This window comes from Mauremys mutica, chromosome 2, assembly GCF_020497125.1.
Source record: "Mauremys mutica isolate MM-2020 ecotype Southern chromosome 2, ASM2049712v1, whole genome shotgun sequence".
Taxonomy (NCBI): domain Eukaryota; kingdom Metazoa; phylum Chordata; order Testudines; family Geoemydidae; genus Mauremys; species Mauremys mutica.
In genome coordinates this window covers 201,533,138-201,559,127 of record NC_059073.1, presented here as the reverse complement: position 1 = coordinate 201,559,127, position 25,990 = coordinate 201,533,138, and the positions used below count along the sequence as shown (strand labels likewise).

General features: G+C 40.3%; 2 protein-coding genes across 3 annotated transcripts in view; one reads left to right on the top strand and one right to left on the bottom strand.

Annotated features, from left to right (window-relative positions):
- CDK13 (cyclin dependent kinase 13) overlaps positions 1 to 12,792 on the top strand; it is a 69,517-nt gene extending 56,725 nt beyond the window's left edge. For both annotated transcript variants that reach the window (XM_045005015.1, XM_045005014.1), the window contains 5 exons: positions 578 to 694; positions 1,521 to 1,652; positions 2,319 to 2,524; positions 5,814 to 6,359; positions 7,658 to 12,792. In XM_045005015.1, the coding sequence (XP_044860950.1) occupies positions 578 to 694; positions 1,521 to 1,652; positions 2,319 to 2,524; positions 5,814 to 6,359; positions 7,658 to 8,505 (1,849 nt within the window). In that variant the 3' untranslated portion in view covers positions 8,506 to 12,792. The remainder of the gene's footprint in view (positions 1 to 577; positions 695 to 1,520; positions 1,653 to 2,318; positions 2,525 to 5,813; positions 6,360 to 7,657) is intronic.
- Positions 1 to 25,990, bottom strand: part of LOC123363722 (M-phase specific PLK1 interacting protein) — a 60,767-nt gene that overhangs the window by 2,305 nt on the left and 32,472 nt on the right. The window lies entirely within an intron of this gene.

Sequence of the window (25,990 nt, the reverse complement as noted above, 5' to 3'; positions counted from 1 at the left end):
GTCCTTAAGCAGATAACTAATTTCTTAGTCAGCAATGGAGTGTTGTTTACTCCAGTCATTTGTCAGAGTTCCTTTCCACACCAAGAGTAAAAAAAGAGAAACATCATAGATCTAAATTCATCCAAATTCACTCCTGCCCTTTAAATTTCTCTCCTGTCTAAAGAGAAATTCTAGTTTCTGGAAGAAACTGACCTTGCATTAGGGTACATGGGATGCTACCTGAGCATGCTAAGTGGAGTCTTCTATCATTTTCAAGAACACAGTAATTGTTTATAAAGATCCTCTATGCTGGAGAAGTGTGGGGGAGGTAACAGTTTTTCTAGTGGGGTATTCTTTGGCCTCTTAAGACTGGATATTTACCTACGCTTCCTCTCCAACTCATGAAAAACTTCATGGCCGTGGATCACAGGAGGCCTGTGAATATGTCCATGGAGACTAGAATTTGTTTTCTTTGTATTAACAATGCCTGTGAGTATAAAACTACAACTACACACTTTGTTCTGTTTGATTTCATACACTGATGGTTTTTTGTTTTGTTTTGTTTTGTTTGTTTTTTTTGTTTGTTTTTGGTGTATAGCCGAATTTGTGGGAGTCCTTGTCCTGCAGTCTGGCCTGATGTAATAAAGTTAGCCTATTTCAACACCATGAAACCAAAGAAGCAGTATCGTCGAAAACTGAGAGAAGAGTTTGCTTTGTAAGGATGGAGACTTCATTTAACCATCTGTATTCCATTAAGTTTTCTTAGGTCCTTTAAGAATTTCAGTATTTTTGAAAGATTTGTTTCTGGGTTCAGTCAGATGTAGAGAGAAGTGACCTGAAGTTCTTATCCTTCCCTTGATACACGTGCCAAGCTATTGTTGTTAGTTAAATGGGAGCTGTGTATATGTATCAAGGAAGGGGGAATTGACCCAAATATTTCAGCCACCTGTCAGCTTTGTACTTCGGAAATGGTTGCTCATTGGGCCTGGGTGCACCTGCTCATTGTCCCTATGGCTAAAAGCAGCTCGGGGTACTTAGTCATTAATTGTGATTGGCTAACATTAGCGACTGGTTAGTCATAAATTCTGTATATAAGACTAATTCTCTAAGCCATGTATCCTAAAATAATGCCATTGGAGTTGTCTCATGCAAATAACAAACATGAAAGTTACAGAAAACATCTGTAAGATTATTTTAAAAACTGCCTTTTCTCCTTCAACTATTTTGGGGTTTAGGAAAATGTATCATCCTGTTTATATTAGTGGAGCCTACTTGTGTAACTTTAAAGCAATAGAATTATTGTCTGTAGCCCAATTAAAAAGTATAAATCTCTTTGTGCTAAATTCCAAGTATATAGTAATATTAGACCCTTGTTAAAAGGAAAACTTTTAAAACAAGTGTATTAATATAAGGCCCAAGTTTTAAATCATACAATTAAACTCTACTTGACAAAATTAAAAAATATAAGTTTTATAGCACAAAGACGTGGCATCTGAAATAACACAAATGTGACCTCCCCCCCATTTTTCTCTCCTTGCCAGTATTCCACCAGCTGCGTTAGATCTGTTTGATTACATGCTTGCTTTGGATCCTAGCAAGCGTTGCACAGCTGAACAGGCTCTTCAGTGTGAGTTTCTGCGAGATGTGGAACCTTCTAAAATGCCTCCACCAGAGTAAGTTACTTCCTGTGGTAATGTCAGTGCTTACATGATACAAGATGGGAGTGTGTATTTAATGTTTATTGTGTAGTGGAGAAAACAAAGGTAGTACAAACATAATACCTAATGTGCCAGATATTGGTAACAGTCCCATGAAGAGAACTGCAAAGTTGAGTGGCTCCTGTACTATGAATGAGAAACTATTCCCTAGTTTCGTGTTTGATTTGTTAGTCAGACTTTCTGTACATCTTTCTTAGTGTTAGTGACCTGCAAGTGTATTTAGAAGAATGAATGTCTCCGAACAACAAGGGTTAAAAAAAAAAAAGCATTTATTCCCCTATTTTAATGCAAAAGTTCTGGATTACTGTTTAGAGGATTGCAGGTTGCCGAGTTCTTATACTAGAGCCCCTTTCCTTTTTGTAAACTCTGTGAATCCAAGTAGACAGCATTGTCCTGTTGAGAAAATAAATATTCATTTTGTTCTGCCAGGAGGACTTGTTTATGAAACATTTCCAGCTAGGAAGCTCTTCTGAGATTATACTTGCATTACACACTTGTTATGAGTATGGATTCACAGAATCCCAACAGACTCACCTTTTCAGATCTTATGTTGTATATTGAGCATTTATTTTAATATTTTGTACAAAGATAATGCTGAATATTTACCATTCTTTTTTACAGCCTTCCTTTGTGGCAAGATTGTCATGAACTGTGGAGTAAGAAACGTAGACGGCAGAAGCAGATGGGCATGACAGATGACACAACAGCAGCTAAAATTCCTAGGAAGGATTTGTCTTTAGGCCTGGATGATAGCAGAACAAACACCCCACAAGGCATGCAGACTTCTTCCAAACTCACAACTCAGGGCAACTCTAGTGTAGCACTTGGTCAGTAATCTTTTTTGTCATTTTTAAATTGTCTATTACTTGCTGACTATGCATCTAGAAATGTAGATGTTAACACTTTCAAAAACTTGAAGGCTCTCGGAATTCTTAAGGGAAACAAAATAATGTAAATTTTAAAAATGCTAAAGATTTATCTTGTGCTCAGCAGTCAGGCATTCCCAATATGACTTGCGTAATGAGTTTTCATCTTGACCAGTGTCAAAGCTTTTAAATATCTTGACCTGCCTGGTAGTCATTTTAATTTTCGGGGTGGGGGGTCTATTGTCCACCTCAGGGTTTCTTATTATCCCACCCATGAGCAGCTGCTCTAACTCACATTGTACAGCTCTTCATAGTCTAGAGCAACCTCACTAATCATGACATAAATTGAAGGGAAAGGATTTCAGGTCAAACATAATCTTCACAACAAATAGATTCCTCCCCCATGTTAAATAATCTTCCCTCTCCCAAGTACATCTGCTTTAGCAAGTCTCTTCTAGCTGGTAATGCTGAACTGAGATACTAGCTAATGAGGGAGCTTACTATATTATGACAAGAGAATTAGTGAGCTACCTCTACCCATTAAAGCAGAAAACCAAGCCTAGAGTGTCTTGCTTGGTGGTGCAAAAAACTGCTTCAAAGCCACTAGGAAGAAAATGTTAATTTATAATCGTAATCAAATGGGGTGTCTCCTTATACAGGAGTTGGTACTACTGCCCCTACTATAAGCAAGGTGTGTTTTAACTTGCATTCTAAAGTATAGATTCTGTACGTCATTTGTGTGGGGCAGCTGACAAAGGAACAGACAAGAGTTTGACATAGACAGGTTTGTAATGCGGCAAGCAAGTATAAAATATAGTGTCACTAAAGTGGGAGCTCCAAGAATTGAAAGAGTGTGAATGTGTAGTGCATTCATTTAAATTCTCTACGGACAGTAATAATCTCAAATCAGCTAGCTCTCTCTTTAACAGTAGACCATAGCTCCAAGTATATGTTGCAGAGATGTAATGATATAGTTCTCATGACCTGTGTAGTTTACCACCTCCTGCTCCTGGTCATCCTGTTTTTCGTTGTAATCCAGTAGTGTATTTCTGCCACTCTTTTGCAACAGTAGCCTCAAGTCTTGGCAAGACTTTCAAATTCTGCTTATCTCCTAAAAATTTTGTCCCATGTTGAAGATTAGCAAATTTTATTAGAGTCCCAGTGGTCGGAGTTACTTGTCACCTCATAGAGTATTAACTGTATTAATCATTACTAATATAGTATTAATAATAATATCTAATACCAAATTAACCAAAGAACTCAGGAATTAATTATTCAGCCCCATGTCATTCTTGGCACAAATGTAAGTATAGAAGAAAATATGTTCCAAGGTGGAGAAAGCAGGGTTTTAGTGTGTGGTGGAGCAGAGACAGTATTGTATAAAATTGAAAATGTCTGTGTTTATGTTCTAAGACTTAGGAGTGTGTACATGCTGAATGAACAAATACACAAGGCCATGGGGCAAACTAAGGAGCTGACACACAAGTGCAGGCTTTATCCAAATTTAAATAAACTAAATCATTGCACATATGACAATGCACAAAGCACTAACATTGTTCATTTTGGGTAAAAAAAAAAATTTGTCTTGAATTATTTGCTACTGTTCTGGTTCTTATGTGAAGCTCTTGTCATTGCATTTTATAACTTAACAGTACTTGGGGAGCTCACTTATGATTTCCACCAAGATTTTTAATTCCCCTATGATAGGGATGTCTTCTAAAATTTTGGGGTGGGTAGGAAGATGCCGCAATTTTCTTTCTCATACATATTGTCTACTGGATTTTCAGTTTTGGATTCTGAGAAATATCTTCTGTTCCTGGTCCTTGAACAGACCATTTTCAGATGTCACGTAATTTGCAGCAGGCTTGACATCTGTTATGTGGCTAATTAATACATCAAGAGAATACAGTGCAAAGCGTCTGAGAGAGTAGAGTTCTGTGCATTGCCAAATAAAAATAAGTTACTTTTTTTTTGAATTCCCCCTGTCTTCACTACATTTTAGCTGGTAGCACCCCAGCGCACATCAACAAGCAGCCTGATTTAATTTTGCAACAACTGTCTGCTCACAACTGTGTCCACTTTAGCGATGAGTCAAATACTGGGGACAGGAAGTTTTTAAAAATTCCAGCTGTCCAGAGACATTCATTGGATGCTGCCAGAAGTTACATTACATTGGTAGCCTTCTAGTTTCACATGTGAAAGTTCAATTTTGATATCGGATATTTGATATCAACCTGACGGATGCTTTTGCTTCATTTTTCTATAAAGAAAGAAGTTTCCCCATTAGAATTAAATAAGATGTTATCCTAGGCTTTTACTGTGTTCACCAACTGGCAGATCTGGAATTGAAATTCGAATTATTAGGATTTTGTGCCATTCCCAATTAACAACAGTTTTTTCTCTCATTTAGTCATGCTGCTAGGTTTACGTGTTCTCTTTCACGATGAATCTGTAGGTACAGCCTGAATAAGGGATCCTGTTCCATTCCTGCTTCGTATTTGAGTGTACCCTTGACCTGTTCTGTCTGTTTAAAGTTCATAAGTCTCATAACACAAATAAGAAGCCTCACCATAAAGTGCCTTTGTGGGTTCTTCTAAACTTTAAAGCTAGCAATGAGTAGGTGACTTAAACCCCCATGCTTCTGCTCTCATGTAGCTGTCTCCCCACACCTCTGAAATAAACAGAACAGTCTTCTGCCTTCCTCAGCACTTCACTTGTCCTTCTCAGTAGTTTTGCACTTATGCCATTACCTTCAGCTAGCTCATTAGCTTCTGGGTCAGTTTGTCTAGTCACCTTAGCAGGTGTCCCAGCATACAAATTAAGCATCTGGAGGGTCAGGGTCTGACTGGAATTGTGTTTTGCAGATGGCCACTTTTTAAGCAAAGGGATGTAATATGTCAAAGATAGGAGACTTTGTGGTGACTGGAAATCTTACAGCTGTCTAAGGCAGGTGGCCTTAAACCCTGGCTTCATTGTATTGTGGAAAATTGAGCTCAAACATGATGTTTCTCATCTGTCTTAGTGTATGGGCGTGCCCTTTGTAAGTCATTTTCTCTGTATTGGATCATGCTAGTCAATTTCCTATTAATACTCTTCTAAGTGTAATTAATTTGTAAAAGCATTCCATTTCTGTATTGTCAGAAACCTGTACTTTGCCAAGAATATCAGCCATGGTGTATTAAGCTTGATTTGGAGCCTCTGAAATATGACAGTTCTAAGTAACACTTTTAAAACTTCCTTTTGTCTTTAGTGAAAACAGGCACTGGACATCAGTTAAACCAGAATGAAGTGGCAATCCTGCTAAATCTTCTACAGTCTAAATCAAGTGTTAGCATGGCACATTTTGCCGAAGTGTTGAATATTAAGATAAATGCAGAGACTCAGCAGCAACTAGATAAAATAAACATTCCTGCTGGTATTTTGGCGGCAGGTGAAAAACAGCCAGAGCAACAGCCGCTTCCACCACCACAAGAACAGGAGCCTGTGCAACAGCCAGCAGTCACTCAGCCAGCTGTGCCACCTGCTCAGCTGACTCAGCCTAAAGTTGAGACTGATGCTGCCCAGGCAGCTGTGCAGAGTGCATTTGCTGTTTTGTTGTCTCAGTTAATAAAGACTCAGCAAACAAAGCAGAAAGATCTTGTACTAGAGGAGAAAGAGAATGGATCAGGAAATGAAATGTCGTTACAACTCAGGCAGCCTCCAGAGCCCCGCACTCCTGCATCTGATAACCAGGAGGACACGGAATCTCCAGCATCTGTTTACCCACATCTGATCAAATCATTATACTCATGTGCAGGTACTTACAATTTTGAATGTTGATAAGTAGATATCTTGACCACCAGAGAGATTGACTTGGAGATAAACAGCTAACAACGTGCTTTGTACCCCATGTATACATGGTTACGCCATACCCATTAGCAAAACATGCACAGGAGCGATGACACTGAGGACTTGAGAAGGAATGTCATTTCCTTTTGTCACTTACTATCTTTATAAAACTTTCATAGTTATTTGTGACTGATTTTATTATACTATACATACACTTACTCCAAGGTGTAGACATGCAGTTATACTGGCACTGTATTGTTGTATTATTATGGTAGCACCTAGATGCCCCAGTCAGAGTTGGGGCCTTGTTGTATTAGGTGCTGTACAAACAGTTGTTTTAAACAAACAAACAAACAAAAAAACTCTGAAAGTTTACTGTCTAATATATACCTGTTTGCTTTTCTGATGTGTGAGGAATAACTGGTTCTGACTGGAAAAATAGATGGTCTCCTTTAGTTAATTGTAGGTTTACCAACTTTAACAGAGCCCCTTTAAGTAAACTCCTTTTGTTTAAGTAACTACAGCATCAAAAATTTTCCATGCCTACTTCCTTTAATTACCTGACCAGGGTGTGCAAATTTTCCATTTATGAAATTAATATGGTCAACTTAAAATTTTCATTAAAACACTATGATTTTCGTACATACTGTGCACACATGAAATGTTTAACTGATGGAGCTTATCAGAGTTCTAATTTTTTTGAATATCATGAAATTAGTATTTCAGCCATATGTCCTCAGTGCATATTGGTTTACTTGTTACTAAATAGCATTGGCAGCTCTGTAGAAGAATATTGTGAAAGAATGTAAAATCTCAACCATTACCATTTGTAGCAGTCTTTCTGTCCCTTTCCCAAAACCCATGTCAGTATAGGCTTTGGCCCACATCTTTGGTGCACTTTCCTCCCCTTCTGGCATAACATCTGTTGCTATCAACCTCCTCAAGGATATTGTTCGATTCTCCCCTTCTTCCCCCCCCCCCTTCCTCCTCCCCCAAGTTAGCTGATCAGATGTGCTTGCAGGAGGATCCTGGAACTCTCAGTTCTGAAAAACCTTTGAGGGCAGTGTCTTTGTGTCTCCAAAATGCCTCTCTCAGATACTCTTAAACTTAATTAGTTGATTAACCTTTATTTTTTGTGAAGAAGTGCAGTAGCAAACCTTTGTGATACTTTTGCAAAGTGTTTTTTCTTCCTCTTCTGGTATTGTAATTATTTGTCAAACGTAATTTCAGATCTTGTTCTAAGGCTCTCGTTTTTAATCCATTTAGGTCAAGATGATTTGGTTAGACAGCCTGAGATGAGGCTTCTAAACCTAACACCAGAACAAGAACGCCCTCGTATCTTGCCGCCAGACCAGCGTCCTCCTGAGCCACCAGAACCACCACCTCTCACTGAAGAAGACGACCTAGATTATCGGACAGAAAACCAGCATTTGCCTATTTCTAGCTCTTCAGGAACAGATCCTCATGCTGGGGTGAAAGCTGCTCTTCTACAACTGCTTTCTCAGCATCAGGTTCAGCCAACTGAGGAACCAGTAACAACTAGTGTGGATTATCAGGCAAGAGACTCCTATGTAACTGACTACAAGGATAATTTTGGATCTTCTTTCTCTTCTGCCCATTATGGTGGTAGTGATGGAATAGGAAGTGGATCATCTGGGGCACTGGAAAGGAGAAGCTTCATTGGAAATTCAGATATTCAGTCTTTGGATAACTACAGTACTGCTTCATCTCACTCTGGTGGTGCACCTCCACCTCCTGCCTTTTCAGAACCATTTCCCAGCTCAGTAACTGGTTATGGAGACATTTACCTCAACACCGGTCCCCTGCTATTTAGTGGAGATAAGGACCATAGATTTGAATATAGCCATGGCCCTATTGCAGTTCTGGGAAACCGTGGCGACACTTCCACAGGGTCGGAAAGTACTCATTCTTTGTCCACAAAGATGCACAACTATAGTTATGGAAGTAATTTACAAGAAAACCCTAGTGGCATTAGTCACATACATGGACAAACTTGGACTTCTCCAGCCCAAGGACCTGGATATTCCCAAGGATACAGAGGACACATTAGCACATCAACAGTCAGAGGGCGAGGCAGAGGATTACCATACTGAGTATCTGTTTTTCCTCAGGCACATCATTTTTATCTGGAAAGACTTTTTTTCTAGCTGCAGTTTAAAGCAGCAATCCAGTAGACTTGAATAATGTTAATTCAACAGCTTTATTTTTATGTGGAAAAGGGTCTTGCATACAGTAGGAAAATTTAAACTGCTTAAAACTCATGCTGTCTGGAAACTAGATCAATTGATTGTACATGTTCACAAATTCTAGTTATGAATTTTATTTTGTATTTTTGGCAGTTTTAAGTGGATGCTAAATTTAGGGACATCAGCTTTTTATGGCACTCTTTCAGATCTTCTGAACTATGCACATTTGTGCTTTTTTTTGTAAGTTTGGACCAACTTTAATGTAAAAAATTTTACAACAATCAAAGCAGGGCACTGATTTATTTGGTATTTTTCTTTTTACAAAACTACCTTTAGTCAAAGGTCACTGTCAGTCTTTGCACTGCTTTCAGTGTTATTGTGGAAGGTGTACTTTGTGCTCATTTCAGATAATAAAACACAACCTTTCTCTTGATGCAACAATTTTATAAATATTTGGTCAATGTTATTTTTTCCTTTAAAAAAAAAAAAAAAAGGATGATGTAGTAAAATGTTTCCCCATCTCCCAGACATGTTTGTATCAAAACTGTTTTACTTGAATGGTAAGTGCCTTAACGTGTAAGTTTAAGGTCTGCAAAAATTCTCTACATTTTTCTTATAAAGAAAATTCCCTTTCTCTAAGGTTATTTTGTAGCTTGATTCAAAGACTAATACTTTGATACACTACATTAAAACAGAGATAATTATAGGCACCTTGGATAGAGCACATTTTAAAGTGGCATATTTTCCATTTGTCAGCAAAGCCAGTTTAGTAGGTATACTAAGTTTTCTCTTCATTGAAATGACCTTCCCCAAACTGAATTTACTGAGAGAATGTCAATGTGAAGCCATTAAAGAAAGGTAGGTTTCCCTCAACTTTTCTCTAAAAGCTCTATTAACTTCTGTAGTCCCTCTGCCAAACAAGATCTACTTTATATGGAGCTATGGATGGTAAAATCGACTTTAAGGAAGACAGTGAGAGAGAGCTTTTTCTTCAATGTCATTGGTAATAGTTAATGAGTTTTGTGTGGAAAGCTGACACTGTCTCCTCTTTACCACATATAAAAGCATTATGGAAAGCCTCCAAGGTTAAAGACCAGTATTTAATGCAACATAGAAAATTTAGCAGTTCAAATTTTCTGGAAACTGGGATTGTGCCAATTCTTTCTATATTCAGCTATTCCATTGATCATTGTAATACTTGATTTGAATCTGTCTTTGAACAACAACAAAAATTACTGTAGCTAAAATTGCTACCAGAAACCACCACTCCAGTTTTATATTAGTTATATTTTCCAGCATGTTTTCCTCTGAGAACAGCAGCCTCTCTCTCCTGCAGAGAGGGGATATGGCTATATTTTCCATGTACTGAAAAGAATGTTTAATAGCCCATATTGGATACAATTTTCCAACTGATTATCCAGTTGATAAATTGATACATTATGTAACAGTGTTTAATTACTTTTAAAAAGGTAAAAATTCTACTTACATTATTACCAGTTGAGTCATGTCAGTGAGTTCTTGGATTTTCAGACTAGAAGCCAAAGTTGTCTATTTCATTTAAAATTCTGGTTCTAATTTATGACTAATTATTGCAGCATAGAGTGTGAAGAACATTAAAATGTAACTAAATAGTGTTCAAGTATCTGCAGTTGCATCATGGTGAGTCTTATCTCTTTAGACTTCCCTCTAAATCTCATAGTTATCCAAGTTCTCATCAGCCACACTAGAGAATCCTGCTGTCTGAAAATAAAAGCAGCTAAGCTGGAAACAAATATTTGTGACCCGAATAGCCTGTGTTTAAAAGAAATTAAACACTTTATATAAAATGACACTGTGTTTGAATAGTTTTTCTTGAGTTAAACACATCTTAGTATTTTTTGAAGGAGAGAATAAATGCAAACAGAATAGTGTTAGTATTGTCATTGTGTTCAGCTATAGCGTCTTACCATTTTTATAAAAGTATGCTCAGCTAAAACAAAAGCCAGGTTCAACAACAAAAATCTAGCAAAAGTTAGGTGTAAAATCTGGCAAAAGGCTTTCAAATCCATATACAACCTTTGTGGCAAGAAACGCATGGTCAAATATTAACGTGTACTGCACTTCAAAAAAAATAAAGCCTTGTGAGACTTCACTAAGAAGCAGGTAAGTCCAAATGAAAAGTAGATAATAAAGAACAAATCAGGAATACGTGATTTTGACTTTCAAAAATAAAATGTGAGGAAGAAATCATACCTCTTACAGCTTCCTGCATAGAGGTAAATTTTCAAGCCAGATGATACACTTATTTCACCTAAGTTTCTGTAAAAAGCCAGTCTCTCTTATCCACATAAATAGTGATAGAGCAGTTTGATTTATGAACTGAAATACTGTGACAAGTAAGATGTTCCATGTAGTTAGAAACTTTGGCATATTAATGTATTGGTTGATATCAAAACATCTGACTAATTTTAGACTTTGATCTTGACTGAATAAGAATAAAAGCAATTAGAAAAGGATACAAAGCTGATTTCCAAATGGATTGGCAACAAATGCATTAAGATTTAGCAAATCCATTCACATGCCATTGCTGGCATATGTGTATTTCACAGTGATTTTTCTACTAATTTTAGTTCAAGCAATACTAGCCTAACATTTGAAAACCAATGGTCCACACTGTTCAAATAATTCAGAAAATCAGGCTGAATTACTCAGCCCCAATAATCTTGCCTCTTTTAAAACCCAGGCAAGAGATTTCTCCCACTTCCAGTCCTTGTATGACATTTTGCTACCCTGCAAGGGTCAGAACAGTTTTGGTGTATGAGCCCTATGCCGCTCCCCTTACAAGCATCCCTGATAAGGAGGTCATGTCTCCATAGTGTACAGTTCTCTAGCAATCCCAGGCTATGATTCAGCCCTCAGAAGGCTGCAAAAAATGAGAGCAACCTCTGTGGCTGCTCTAAAATGTGCCCAGAATATGGGCAGTGCAAAAATGGCTTAAAGTTACTTTGCCCTGTATCCCCTTGGGATTACATCTTCTGCTGCACCTCCTAGAAGTACTGCAGAGAATTGGACCCAACATCAAAAAGTGTTTTTCTCTACCATCCAGATTAAAGTAAAGTATTTGATTCTGGATATACCACATGTTGAATAATTAATTTTGAATGAGGGTGGTCTCCAACATTACCTGAAGTAAAAAAATTAAAAACACATAGTGCTAGTATGACAGGCATAACAATTTTCACTAATAGGATATTACATAACTTCAGCCAAACGAAAAGGAGAGAGACACACTAATATAAAAACAAATTCATGATCCTAGGATAAAGCAATCCTGAGTAGAAGAAACCACAAAAAACAAACCAGAAAAACCTACAACATACCCCCCCCATCCAAGTAACTAAATCTGATCTTTAAATGCAAATGTAATTGCTAGAAAATTAAATTTACATTTTAAAAATTTTATATTTATATTTTTCATACATATTCCATACATATTTAATTACTATTACCTTCTGTCATCTTAAGCATCAGCTGCTTAATGAAAAACAGAGGTGGAAGGAGTTTTAATGTAAACTATTCATGCTTTGAGATTGCTTTTCCTGTTATATTTATATCAGGAGTTAGTGCCAGTCTGAAGAAAGTTATTAAAAGTCCATCAGTTGCTGAGATTTATAAATAAGCTGTAAAACGAATTTTAAAACTAGCACAGGTAACTTTCATGCAATTGTTATTCAGGCAAAAACTCCATTAGGTCCCAAACTACAAGAGCCAGCCCCATGTTTCATTTCCAGTAGAGGAAATAAATTTCACCCAAACTTTTTGAATTTTTGTTTTAGATTGAAGAGAAAAATAAACCCCTTCCAAAGGATGAAAAATCTCAGAATTGAATTATATTGGTGGAAAAATCTTGGTTAATGCTTAAAATTGTTTGAGACAGTATTAATGTGTACTCTGCAGTTAAGTATGCCATTAAATAAATTGCCAGAAAACTGATTCAGATCTAAACTGTGTTTCATATTTAAAAATTAAGTGCTGGACTTAAATTCAAACTAATTTTTGCTGAACAAGGTTAAGTACTCATCATAGGAATTATTTTAGAGCAACAATTTAAAATACTGAAACTGTTACTTCAGCGTACTTACTGTTGATATTTCTTTAAGCCATTTGTATATAAGATGTATTGAGTAGTCTGTAAATAAAATACCATGAGAACTTCAGCCTTTTTATCCTTGTTTTCCCTCCTTGGATATAAAATGGCCTATCACAAAATTATTTTACATTTTATTATGATGGAATAGGTTGACTCACCATTCATTTTGGAATCCCACACCTTCAGTAGCGTTCAGTATATTAAAATCTGTAAGTCACCCATTGCTTTTCAAAGCCAGGCAGTCACCATACTCAATTTGTGTATCTAACGTTCATAATTTGTGATAATGGGAATGGAATATTAGTATTGCCGTGCTGATGTCACTAACCCATTGTTCACAGGATACCTAAGACTTCAAAGCCAAGTGAAGTGTCACAATTACCAGAATAAATATAACCTGATTTAATTTCATTTTTTTCCATTTATTTTACATAGTGAAACTGATCAGGAGTCAGTGGGGTCAGGTTAGTAAAAAGGGCAATTCTTTAGTTAGCTGGCCAAATGAGAAGATTGCAGTGTGATTTTTAACATACCAAGTTCAAATGGCATGAAGAGGTCTTGAATTATGGAGGGTTGGAATCTATTGTAGAACAAAGGGATACATTATTTTTCACTTCAAAGCAAGAACATGGGAGAGGTGCAGATCTCTTCAGGGAATTAGGTGATTGTCTGGAGAACCTGCTGCCTGAGCTGTTGGTTGCTCTCCTGGAACATGGTATATGTAGATCAGTGAGGTATTTTAAGTAAAATACTAGGGATGTACAAGTAGAGGTGCAGACAAGCTTTTTTTTTCGAGCCCACTAAAAGTGAGGATCCATGCATAGGCCAAAAGTGATAAAAGCTCCAAATCAGTAATCCAGACTGTTTTTTAATTTCTGGGTTATTTTCATACCAAGGTTGGAGAGAGATGCACAAATCTGGCATGACTTCTAACAATAGCCCTTTCTACACTAGGATGACATGAAAAAAATCCACTGTTCACATTTTTAGTGCCATTGCTGTTACCAGCACTAGGACAACCGCTAGAGTGTTAAGGGTTTAGCCTTGCAGCTGTCTGCCACCATTCTATCAAAGTTGCTAACACAACTGAAGCAGAACCAATGCAAGGAAATTGAAAAATGGATCTAATGTAGACACTGTCAATAGGTCATTTTTACCCAGAGATTTTTCTTTAACAAACTTCAACAGCATGACCATCTCTACAGGGTAGCAAGGTAGGAAAGTCTACAGACTGTTTCATTTTTCTTCTAAATAAATGCTAAGTATCATTCACAATGTATTTAGATGGAGTACTTTCTCTGATGAAGGGGAGCACATGATGTACATGCGAGCTAGTCGAGTGCGCGCGCACAGCTAGTCAGTAGAGAGGCAGGAAATGTGTGAATCTCAACCTAAGGAAGCGTCTGATTTCAGGAAAAGGAAGCCTTGCTACCAACTATAGTGGAAACCTGAGTCTTCTGTCAAAGATTTAGGCTTTTTCTTCTTCAACTGCTGAATGGAAATTGTATCAGGGCATATGGGAGAGAAGCAAGCAGCAACAGCATAGACTCCTTATTTCAGTACAGAGAACTCTGAGTTACAAAAGTTAGTAGTATAACAGGATGAAATCAGTTGACAAGAAACAAAGGCAAAGTAACTTGAGCTATAAACAGAAGCATTTTAGTTTTCAAAGAACCATTATGAACAAATGAAGTGGTGTTAAAGATGCTATTTGTATATGAACCACACCGATGTGCTTTCTTTTATAAGGAATAGTGCATGCAGTTGTCCATACTCATAATTTGAAACATCTCTAGCAAACCAGGAGCTTCTAAGGGTATGGTTACAATGCATTGTAAACCTGGACTCAAGCTTGAGCTTAAACCTCCCCTTTGAATCTACATACAAATCTCTCAGCCTTGACCCTAGGACCTTGTGGGGCTGGAGGTGCCAAACCAAGCCAGGAACCAGGGTTCAAGACCTATTGAGTTGCAATGTCAACACAATCCTGCTTGACTTGGGTCCTGGGAGCTGGCCAAAAGTATCCCACAATCTCATGGGCCAGCTTCCTCAGTCCTCTCTATCCCAAGAATCCTCAATTGAGACTCCAATGAAAATGGAATAGACTCCGCTTGATGTACTGCAGCAGCTCAGTGAGCCAGCATTAACCCTTCCATTGGCTTCTGACTAGAGAGCTGCAAATGCACCATCAGAAAGCTTTCAGCATTTGCAATGGAGACTGACCAGCCTTTTTTGCAAAGCACGTAGCTTCATAGTCATGGAAGCACAGCCAGATTTTGATTAATCCCTGGTGCAAAGCCAGCAGAACCCCAGTAAGCATACTAGAATGATCAAGCATTACCAGCAAATTGTGAAGAAGCTGGCAGCATTGCAAATACATCAGACTTGTAACCAGCGTAGGGAGAGGCTTAAACAGCTCAAGGGTGAATATAGGAAAACCAGGGATCAGAACCGCACCGTTGGCAACTCACCACTATTGTGCCCATTTTATGAGGCGTTTCACCAGGTGCTGGGCACTGGGCCGAGAATAGAGCCAATGGTGCAGAATGAGCTGGTCAGCTGGGATGGAGTGAGGCCAGCAAAGTGACTCTTGCTGTAAAGGGTCCTGTGGGAGGTTCTGCCATAGGAGCAGCAGCACATCCTAGGGCCATATTCGGAGGAGCTGTTCGAAGCCTCCCCTCCAAGGAACAGCCTGCCTCGGAGCCTGCAGCCGACACAGGTCAGAAGCCACTCCAGAGCCTGGTAAGTTTCTGACTCCATTTCATACAGTAATAGGGTGGATTTCCATTCTATGAACCAATGCAAAAGTTATTAGAAGTCCTGGCTAGAAGCATGTATCCCCTAACAGGAGATTGTATCCCAGGGGCACGGTTCCCCACCTCCCTCTAACATGGAGATGACTATTAGGAAACACAAACAGCAAAAACGCCTTGAAAGCAAAAAGGCAGATTTTTGCTAGGCCACTCCTGCTTCTTAAAATACTAGCATTCCCCTGCCATTCCTGTAAGTTTGCTGTTCTGTAACCACACAGCAGCATAATGAGCCACCTGGAAACAGTGAACTGTGCAGGGAGGAGGTAGAAATCCATTCACAAATCTAGTCCATTCAGGTAGAGGTAGTCCAGGCAGTCTATAGGTGACAAAATAATTTGCCTCAAATACAGCTGGGGTTTGAAAAGGAGTCCAGAAATGTGCAGGGTGCGGGGGGAAGGCACAACAGTGGAGTTACATGTTTGCATACAATCATATCCGGTTCAGCTAGGGTGACCAGATGTTCCGATTTTATAGGGACAGTCCTGATTTTTGGGTCTTTCTTATATAGACTTCTATTACCTCCACCTCCGTCCCGATTTTTCACATTTGCTCTCTGGTCATCCTAGGTTCAGCCAGGTGGAACCTAACACAAAATCCTGTTGATTCCCTCGTGACGTTTGACCCAATCCCGGATGCTGATAGATGCAAACTCCTCCTGCAGCATGAACTCCAGATAAGTGGTCACATTTTGGGGAAGGGCATATGTTCCAGGGCCACTTTGGCAGGTGTCCAGGCCCTTCCACTCAAATGTGCTGTTCAGTCACTATGCATTTGAATACACTGGCTGCATATGCTGCAATTTTCTCACCAGCAGGTTGAAATAACATCTCCTTTTGCCAGTCGGGCACCACAAGCCTGAAATGATTGGAAAAGCCTTTGTAACATGACCACTGACTGCCCACCTCTCATCCCCAGCACAAATAGTTCTGCAATTTTTAGAAAACAAAAAACAGTTTTGAATTTACAACTTACCATTGCCTCTGCACCTCTGTTGCTGTGATTAACCAGGCTGTGTCTGGGGAGCTTCTGTGGTCTGCAGCATCCCTCTCACAATATACTGAGGTTCAGTATGGAAAAGTAACATTTGATGTCCTTGAAGTTCTACAAGGATTTTTTTTCTGTGCTTCTGCACTGGGCTATTTGAACCAACTCCTCTCTGTGTATTGTCCTATTCCAGGCCCCTTGACCTCTAGTGGCTGCTGTACCTCCACAGTTCAGTATAAGCCTGGCCCAACGAAACTTTACAGATTGTTCCAAGAGGAAGTGTTTTCGTGATGAATCTACAGTTGAGATCTGGCCGGGGCCACCAATCAGGTTCAGTACCAAACCCAGAGGGACATATGGCTTGAAGAAAGGCTGAGGCTGGCTGTGGGGCTGGAGGATAGGCACTTGCTTTGCAGTTTCTGGACCAGGAATGGCAGCTAAGGGAGGAGGCCAAACCTCAGCAGAGAGAACTGTTTAAGCAGCTGATCTCAATAATGGCTGCAAGAGTATCGGCTTCTGCTGCATCACTTTTTGTCCCCTGTAAGGTTCTGTTGTTACTGATGTGTTATTGTAGTAATGGCAGCTGGCCTGCCTGGTAATGGGGGGAACGTTATACTTTTCTAAGACATTTATAAATAAAGCTTTTTATGTCCCCAAGAAAGTTTATTGCTATCACTGTGTGACATCATACAATGTGTACTTAAAATGATAAAGGTAACCATATGATCAGGGACATCTAGGAATTAATAAGCAAACACCATTCCTCTATACAGTTAGGTACAGCAACCCACACTTCAATCACAATATGGATTCATATAAAGAAGTCAATCACCTCCTGCCCCCATTTTGTAAGTGGTCATATCATTCATAAGTACATTGCATGGCACTCAAGCCCCTATCCCTCCACCCCAAATCAATGAGCCCATCTTCCATTGGGTCAAGCAAGTTCATAGTGAGGGAGCACAAAGCATCCCTGACGTCCTTTGCCTGGGTGTATCCAGCTCCAGCAATGGTAGAGCACTTTCTGACTGCGTGTACTGGTTCAGTGGCTCCTCACTGTCATAGGTCCACTGAAGACAAGTCTCACAAAGCTTGTGAAGAGCGCAGTAATGTGCACAGCATGGCTGACCCTGGCATCCAAACAGGTCTGTAGACATTGCCAACAGAATTTCAATCTGCCAAAAACACTTCAACCACCATTCTACGCTTGCTGAGAACGTATTAAACCTTTTGCCATGGCTTCTTAAGGTTCATGTGTCAAGGCAAAAGGGAGCATGCAGTGTCCCCTAGAATAATGGTGGGGATGGTAATTCTGTTCATGACAATGTCATTTGGTGGGAACAGTGTCCCAGCATGTCCATGAATGTAGATTCCTGATCAGCAAAAAGCCCTGCCAACATGAAATTTCCAATGCAGCCCATACTGACATTCATAAATCTGCCACTGTGGTCCACGAGGGCCCACATTTACTCATGTGCTTCTTGAGGAGGGTAAACTACAGGCACATGGAATCCCATCAATGGCCCCAGCACAGTTTGGAAACTCCATTCTCTCAAAGCCAGCCATTACTTCAGGAATATCTATTATGCCCACCACTTTGGGTAAACGACATGCCTGATTGCCTCAGAAACATCTGCCAACCACTCTATGCCAACAGTCTATGGCAAACATCTGCCAACAGTCTATTTCCCAACACCAAACTGGTTGGCAAAGCCCTGTAGCAGTCTGGGGTAGCCAGTTTCCAGGGGCCTATAGCAATCCACTTCTGGAGTGGCATGGGTGCCTTCATGCGTGTCTTTGCACTGGAGGGTTGGAGCAAGCTGCTCACAAAGCTCCAGAAATGTAGCTTTCTTCATGCCAAAGTTCTGGACCCGTTTGTCATTTGCATGATGCTGTGGGCCTCCCTGTACTTGTCTGCTCCAAAAGCATTTGTCTATGTAGGGAGCATCAGCAGCTATAATGAGTGTAATGAGCGGCATCAGCCAGTTTGAGTCTGCCATGCCTGGGTACTTATGGTGTTGCTGCCTCCTTTTCCTCTTGCTCCATCATAAACTCAGTCAGGTGCCCTTTGGTGGGTCAGAAAACACTGCTGAAATGTCCACCAGCATCTCACAGAAGCTTTGCCTGTTCCCTGACACAGGAGTGAAAGCACAAGCAACAGAAGTTCTTCAAATGGTGCCTCCTCCATGTTACTGTCTCTGGTAGTTGGGAGTGCACAGACCAAAATGATTGCTTGGTAGGCTGTGTTGGCAGGCTGTTCAAACTTCCTCTGATGTGCAGGGTGGACAGTCAAGTTTTCCCACAGTTCACTACAGTCAAAAGGCTAGAGCGGCTACAACACAAGAGGGCATTAGGGAGTCTGGGACATGGCTGGTTTGACTGGGGTTTGCGTGCTGCAGTATGGATGTCATAGCCCCAGGTTCAAGTCCAGGTTAGAAAATTTTTAATGTAGGGTTGACAATCAATGTAGATGCTCAAGCCCTGGATTCTATACCCCAGGGTCAGTTGACTCAAGTCCTGCTAACATTACAGTGTAGACATACCCTATATCTCTACATTTACTTTTGCCAGAATGCATTTAGAATTTAGACTTTTTTCCTCCATGCAGACTTTCTGGCAGCTACAAGAAGTGTGTGGGAAGATAACTTCCCCCTCCAACTGCACGTGCTGGAAAAAGAGCAGCACAACCCACAGTTCAAAGCTGAAATGTCAGTGCTGCTGTTCCATACAGTCTGAGGGGTTGTGATGTTGAAGTTCATTAATTTACTTCTCATGACTGCTCAGTTCAGGCTTTTTGTAGCTTCCAGATTAGGGAACCCTGACGCTATAAGATGCATCTCAGTATGTGAAGTAGTGGGAAATAGTCAAAGCACACATCACAAAGCTAGCTACATTCTGTATGAACAATTCCTGTAAGCGACAGGGATTGCACGGTGGGCTTAGTGCTGTTTCATTACAGGATTGCCCTATGCAGTGCTCAGCCTAACAGATCATTAGATGAATGAGTGAATCTTTTGTAAACAAAATATTTTTAAACGTATCAAAACGTGGAGAGTAAAAGAAGCCTTAGTGTGCAGTAAACAAAGTAACTTTTTAACTCTAATCTTAGAGGTGGTGTCCTCTGCCTCAAATTTACTGCGTTCATACAGTAAAAAATGGCTTTTCTAATTGCCAGTTTTGCAAACTCAACCTGGGACCTGAGAATCAAGTTTCTGTTCATACATCATCACACATCATGGATTCTAAAGGAAAAATTCTGTCCTCAGTATAATTGGGGGCAGAATTTGGCCTACAATTGGAACTTAATTAACAGTTCTGCTGATGTCTGAGCCTCTGATGCCTTCTCTCTCTCTCACACACTCAGAATAAAAACGTAGTCACTAGATTTTTATTCTGAGTGTGTGTGTGAGAGAGGAGCAGATATGACTATGAATACAAAGTGTGTAGGTTTTGTATAGGAAGGAACCATTTTTACGTAAGTAGAACCTCAGTTTTATGAGCCTCAATCTTGCAAGCAATTTATACAAATAATTTTTCCTCAATGGAAAAATAAATCACAATAAAAGTGACATAGATGAAGAACAAATTGACATCCCTACACATTCCAATGCCTCTGGAACTGCTTTGCACTGGTTTGAAGGATGAGAAAGCGATTCAGTGCACCATTCTGCAACTTTTGCACTCTAGCTTCTGTAATCTTGATGTTAAATTTTATGAACTCCTTGGTCCCCAAAGAGTTTGTAAAATAGGGGTTAATCGGTTGCTTTTAATAGTTCTGTTTTACAGTTAAGTTTTAACATGTTTTGCATTATTTCTCCAATGTCCTTTCACCATAAGATCCACTACTTTAGCTTTTACTTCTGCATACCTCTGCTACTTCCACTGTTCTGAGGCATGTTCTAAAATATTTTTCCCACAACAAATGACACCCCATTCCCAGCTGCTAGAATGTCAACAGCTCTACATCTATGTTCCACTTTGTCTCCACCCTGAGGTTCCTCTGACCTCTCCTTCCAGACAGGATTTTGCTGTGTCTTTCACTCACTTGCCGTAGGTCAGTAGCCATTTTGGTAGAGAGAGGGGCATTACTAAGGATAACAAGGGTGCCACGGATTCCCTTGGCTTGGTCTATTTCCCCAGTGCTTGGATCAAGGCAGGGGGCTGGTATTCATAGCCCCTCCTCAACTTTGCAGCATTGCTGGAAAGAACTTTGGGTGCAGTTTCAAGGGCACAAGTGGTGTTTTTCAGGATTTCTTCAGTTTTGTGCCTCATTTATGCAACACTGAGCATTTTCCAATTAAAATCTCAGCCTGTCTCTAAGCCTGTCTGTCCTCTCATGGATGCCCAGTCATCAGCTTGAGCTACACATGGCTAAAACAGAGCTCCTAATCTTCCCCCCACTTAAGCCCTCCCCACTACTTCCTTTCTTGATCACTGTGGATAACTCTGCCATCCTGCCTGTGATTCTGGTCTGTAACCTGGGTGTTGTCTTCAACTCAAACCTCTCTTCAGCACCTCACATTTAGGCAGCATCTAAATATTGCTGATTCTTTCTGCATGACATCTCTAAGGGTGTCTACACTAGTAGTGGAAGAGGTAAAAATTCCAGCTCGAGGAGACAAACCTGTGCTAGCTGATTGAGCTAGCATGCTAAAAATAGAGCGTAGCTGCAGCGGACTGAGCAGCAGCAGGGGCTAGCCACCCCAAGTACATACCTATGGTCTTGGATGGGATTGTACTCAGGTGGCTATCCCCTCCTGTTGTGCCAGTGTAGCTACACTCTATTTTTAGCATGCTAGCTTCATTCCTTGCACTGGAATGTACATCTTCCAGCTCTAGTGTAGATATACAATAAGAGACAGCCTTTTTTATCTATCCATCCAGCTAAAACTCTCATCCAAACTCTCAACATCCTGTGACTTGATTACTGCAACACCCCTCCCTCTGGCCTTGACATATGCAAGCTTGTCCTGCCTGGTCTTACCTATTCAGAATCCTGCTGCAAAGATCATTTTCCCAATCCATTTTTTTGGCCATGTCATCCCTCTACTATTTCTCCCTTCTATATTTCATCATATATAAGCTGCTTATCTTCACTTTCAACACCCTTCACAGCCAATCCCCCACTACTGTTGGTTTCTCATTCTCTGTCGACACTCACCTCCGATTGGCCCATGCTGCCAGCTTCCATCGCCATGTTAAATTTTCAAACAAGCATCTTCATGCCTTCACCCATGCTGCTCCACACACTTGGGAGGAGCTCCCTGTAAACATCCACAAAGCCTCATTACCCTCTTCAAAACACTCCTTTCCCAAGATGCCTACAAAACACTCAACTGCACTGCTGGTTTGCAGAGACCACTGCCTGCCTGACCAATAGTGTGATTAATTTATTGTACTCTCCTGTCTGTGCCCATCTTGTCTTATACTTGAGTCGTAAGCTCCTGGGGCAGGGACTGTCTTTTTGTTATGTTTGTACTGTGCCTACCACAATAGAGACCTGGTCCATGACTAGGGCTCCTAGGTACAATGCTAATAAACTACTAATACAAATGTCTTCCAGGGAGCTCCTCCTGATGGATGAGTTGGAAGTAGCCTGGAGATTTCCCTTATTTTAGCCTTTTCCTCCCGGTGCTGAAATAATAGCAATGCCACCACTGTGACCTGGAAGGGCCTCTCTCACCCCAGCCCTACAGTAGTCTAGGCCTTGACAAAGGATTGAAGCCAGGATCAAGGGCAACTCAGGTGCATTGGGCTGCTTGGGGGGTTCTGTCAGTGGTTTCCCCCCAATGCCTTATCCCTCCATTGGTGCTGTAGCTACTTACAGTAGGACTTTAGAGCAAAGTTCAATTTACTCCCCTGCCCAAAAGTGGCCAGCAGCCTAGCAACCATCTGCTTGCTTCACCAGACACACAAATATTGCCTAGAAGGCACAAAAGTAAAAAAGTTAATAGAGATGGATGATCTACCTGCATCACGAATCCTTCTCTGCAGGAGACTGGAGAGGTTAGCCAGGGCAAGAAACATTTTGCACAGAATAAATTACCCAGCCATTTACCAAGAGCCCTAGTATCCATATCTACATGCCTTCAGGATTCTGTACCCCTCACTATTGTCTGGGCATTCATGCGGGTACCTTTCCTTTAAATTTGGTCTCCATTGCCAAATTGGGGACCTCCCTACCCACCACCAAAAAGGGAAAAAACCCTTTAAGTCTTATGCCATTCTTTTTTCACCAGGTTAAGTGATGTGACTATTGGTTGGTACTGTAGCAATATTGGGGCTAGCCTTTTCATCCATTGTCTCAAATTCTTCCATATACCACCAGACTGGAGAGAAAAGGTCTGTGTAGCATACTTTCTGGAGCTCCTGCCCAAACCCCTTTCCTGGGTCCATTAACTGATGAAACTGTCATGGAGCAAGAAGGAAAGAACCAGCTAAAGAACTGGATCTGACATATAGAACTTAGCTTTTGTGTGAAGGAGGATGTCAAAGGGTTCAGAGTATCCACAGGGAAAGCATCAAGCATCATCCAACCTCCCCCATCCTTCTAAAGAGAGGAAGGCTCAAAATTCTTCAACCAAGAAATCAGTGAACATCTACCAGCATGTTTGCCACAGACAGAATTTCCAACATAGTCAAAACAACCAGTTTTGCCCTTCCTCTCCAACTGGTTCAGGAACGATCTTTCTGGTCCCATCCAACAAGATTATCAGACCACCTTACGGTCTTTCTCCACTGAACTGAAACCTAACGTGCCCTACAATTCCCTCTTCCAGGGAAAATAAATGAAAGTTTCACCTTCACACTCAATATAAATATATAAGAATTTATTTAAAAGTCTCCCCTTCACCTAACTCCGGATTTGGCACCTTTGAAGGAACTTATCTCCATGTTCCCATTGTTCTATTAGCAGTACTTCTTCCATCCCACAATCCAAACTGAATGCTCAGGGTACAGGAAAGGTCCCAGTGTTTTCTCTACAATCCTCAATAATCAAGTCCCTTCACGATTAGAGAGGGATCCTCTTAAGGACAAGCCTCTAGAGCAGATGTATCCTCTATTATCTTTTCTACAGAGAACATTTTAAGAGAAGCAGAACTTATGATACTATGAAATGGTCAAGAAGCAATAAAAAAACAACAAAAAACCACCCCTTCTGGGGCCTTTAAGCAGTCATCAATGCCTTTCTGAAATTGTTCCATGAGATTTCCCTGAACATTATACCTATCTGTATGGAAAGAATAGGACAAGTATGACATATCAACTTTGAATTTTTAATCCATCATAATCCTCTCCTAACAGTTTATGTTCTAGTTTGGTTAAACATGCCAGCCAACTTGCTTAGCAGTAAGGGATTGAGTGCTCAGTGAGAAGTCTTTTTAATTTACTAGTGTCCGTTTGGAGCCGGAAACCTATTCCCCTCCCATTGACATTCACAAACATGTAAGACAGGACTATTCTCTACTGTGGGCAGACCAATGGTTGGTGAACATCGTCGTCATGGTCAAGAAGCAGGGAAGATCACATCAGAACAAGGCTTTAGTCAACCTGATTGCTCCATCCTGAGACTCTGGTCCTGCAGATTACTACCTATGTTGATGATATTTACTACGTATTTTACTTCTGGGGGAATTCTGCATCACTGCGTATGTGGAATTCATGGCCTCTGCAGATTTCTTTGCTTACCTGCAGAAAAATGACTTCTGAAGCCACAAGGGTGGTCATGCACCCACTCCCTGGCAGTGCAGACAGATCGGTTTGGGTACCCAGAGCAGCAGGTAGAGATGTAAATCACTGCCAGAGGGTGGGGGCAGTCGTGTGTGTGTGAGAGAGAGAGATAGACACACACTGTCCCTCTCACTCGCTATTGCAGCACGCTTGGCATGGAGGGGCAGGGCTTTGGGGTATTTCTCAAGAGGTAGGCTTGGGATAGCTCTGCTCCCTCAGGCAGAGGAGAATGTAGCAGCCTGCCTACTTAGTGAATTATTCCCAGTGTTCTTAGTGAATTCCCCCAGGAGTATAAAACAGGTAGAAATGTTAAGGCTCCTTTACATTGCCAGAGTGGTGTAAGGAGCCTTTATTGTAAAGGACAGTATGGCCTTATAAATGCTTATGGTGCTTTAGTGATTACAACTGGTCTACATTTTTGGACTGAAAAAATTTCCTGTCAAAATGTGCTCTATAAACTGTTTACTACTGTTTTTGGAGATGGTCAGTAGCCAGTATAAATTGTGAGTTTGAGTCTCCAGCTCTCACTTGCTCTTCAGTTGTCTATGATCTAACACTGAGCATATGGCTGCATATATTTGTTGACTAATAATTAGAAGTAAAGGGTCAACATTAGCTACATTACTATTAGACAGAGGAGTTTGGTGATTTCCTTCAATGCTCCCCACTCCCATTCTCCATCCATTGTATTGTAGTTTAAATAAATTACCAAAATAATTGACCTAGCTGGATTATATCACATTATTTTGACAAAAAATACGCATAATTTTAAAATATTATGTGCAGAATATTTAAATTTTTTTGGTGCAGAATTCCCCCAGGAGTAATATTTGCAGACTCTGAAACTGAGGTCCATTCATCAAGCTCCTCAGTCATCCAGAGCTCCACAGGCTGAGGCTTATAACTATGTATGGAGACTGTTACTCAGACAAGGATGCTCGAGGAAGAGGCTGGTTGACCTCCTTTGTCAACCCAAAAGCACTTGTGCTATGCTGACTATTGAGCAATATTTGGAGACTGTAGTTCTCATGGTCCTACCTCATCGGTACCTATCATTCTTTTATCTAGGAAGAAGTTGTTTTGAGTCTGAGGATTTCACAAGTTCTGCTTCAAGCTTCCACTTTTGTTACAGCTATGGACCTTCATAATTTATCATTCCTTAATTTTTGAGAATGTTTGGACTCTGCTGGCAACCTCCTATATATAATGTCCACACTAGTGGGAACAAAAGGGGAAAGGTCAACTTAATTTTCTTACATGTCATTTTCTACTTCTACAAGTAGGATTTGCTACTCTGGCCACATCCACCCTATTAACTCTGTTGATGACTGCTTAGCAGTCATGAAATTATATTGTGGAAAGAGAAATGTTAGTATGGATTTAAAAAACAAAACAAAAAAACCCTACCCCACATCTTCAATTTAGTGTATGTTCACATGTTCCAGTCTTGTATCTCCCTGAAAGCCTCCACTAGAGTTACACAGGCAGAGTAGTAAATGTGCCAGCAAGGGGAACTGGTGATTTCTAAAGACAGAAGGAGGAACAGGAACTCTTAATACTTGCTTCGGAGATTCAGTAGAAGTGGTAAAATAGCCAGAATAATGGATCTCACTTTTAAAAAGTAAAATTATAGGCAAGAAAACCAGGTCAATTTAAGCATTTATTATTCCATCCAAAAAGTTACACTGAGAATATTAGGGATGCAGTTAAGCACACCAAAATAAGGAAATGGCTA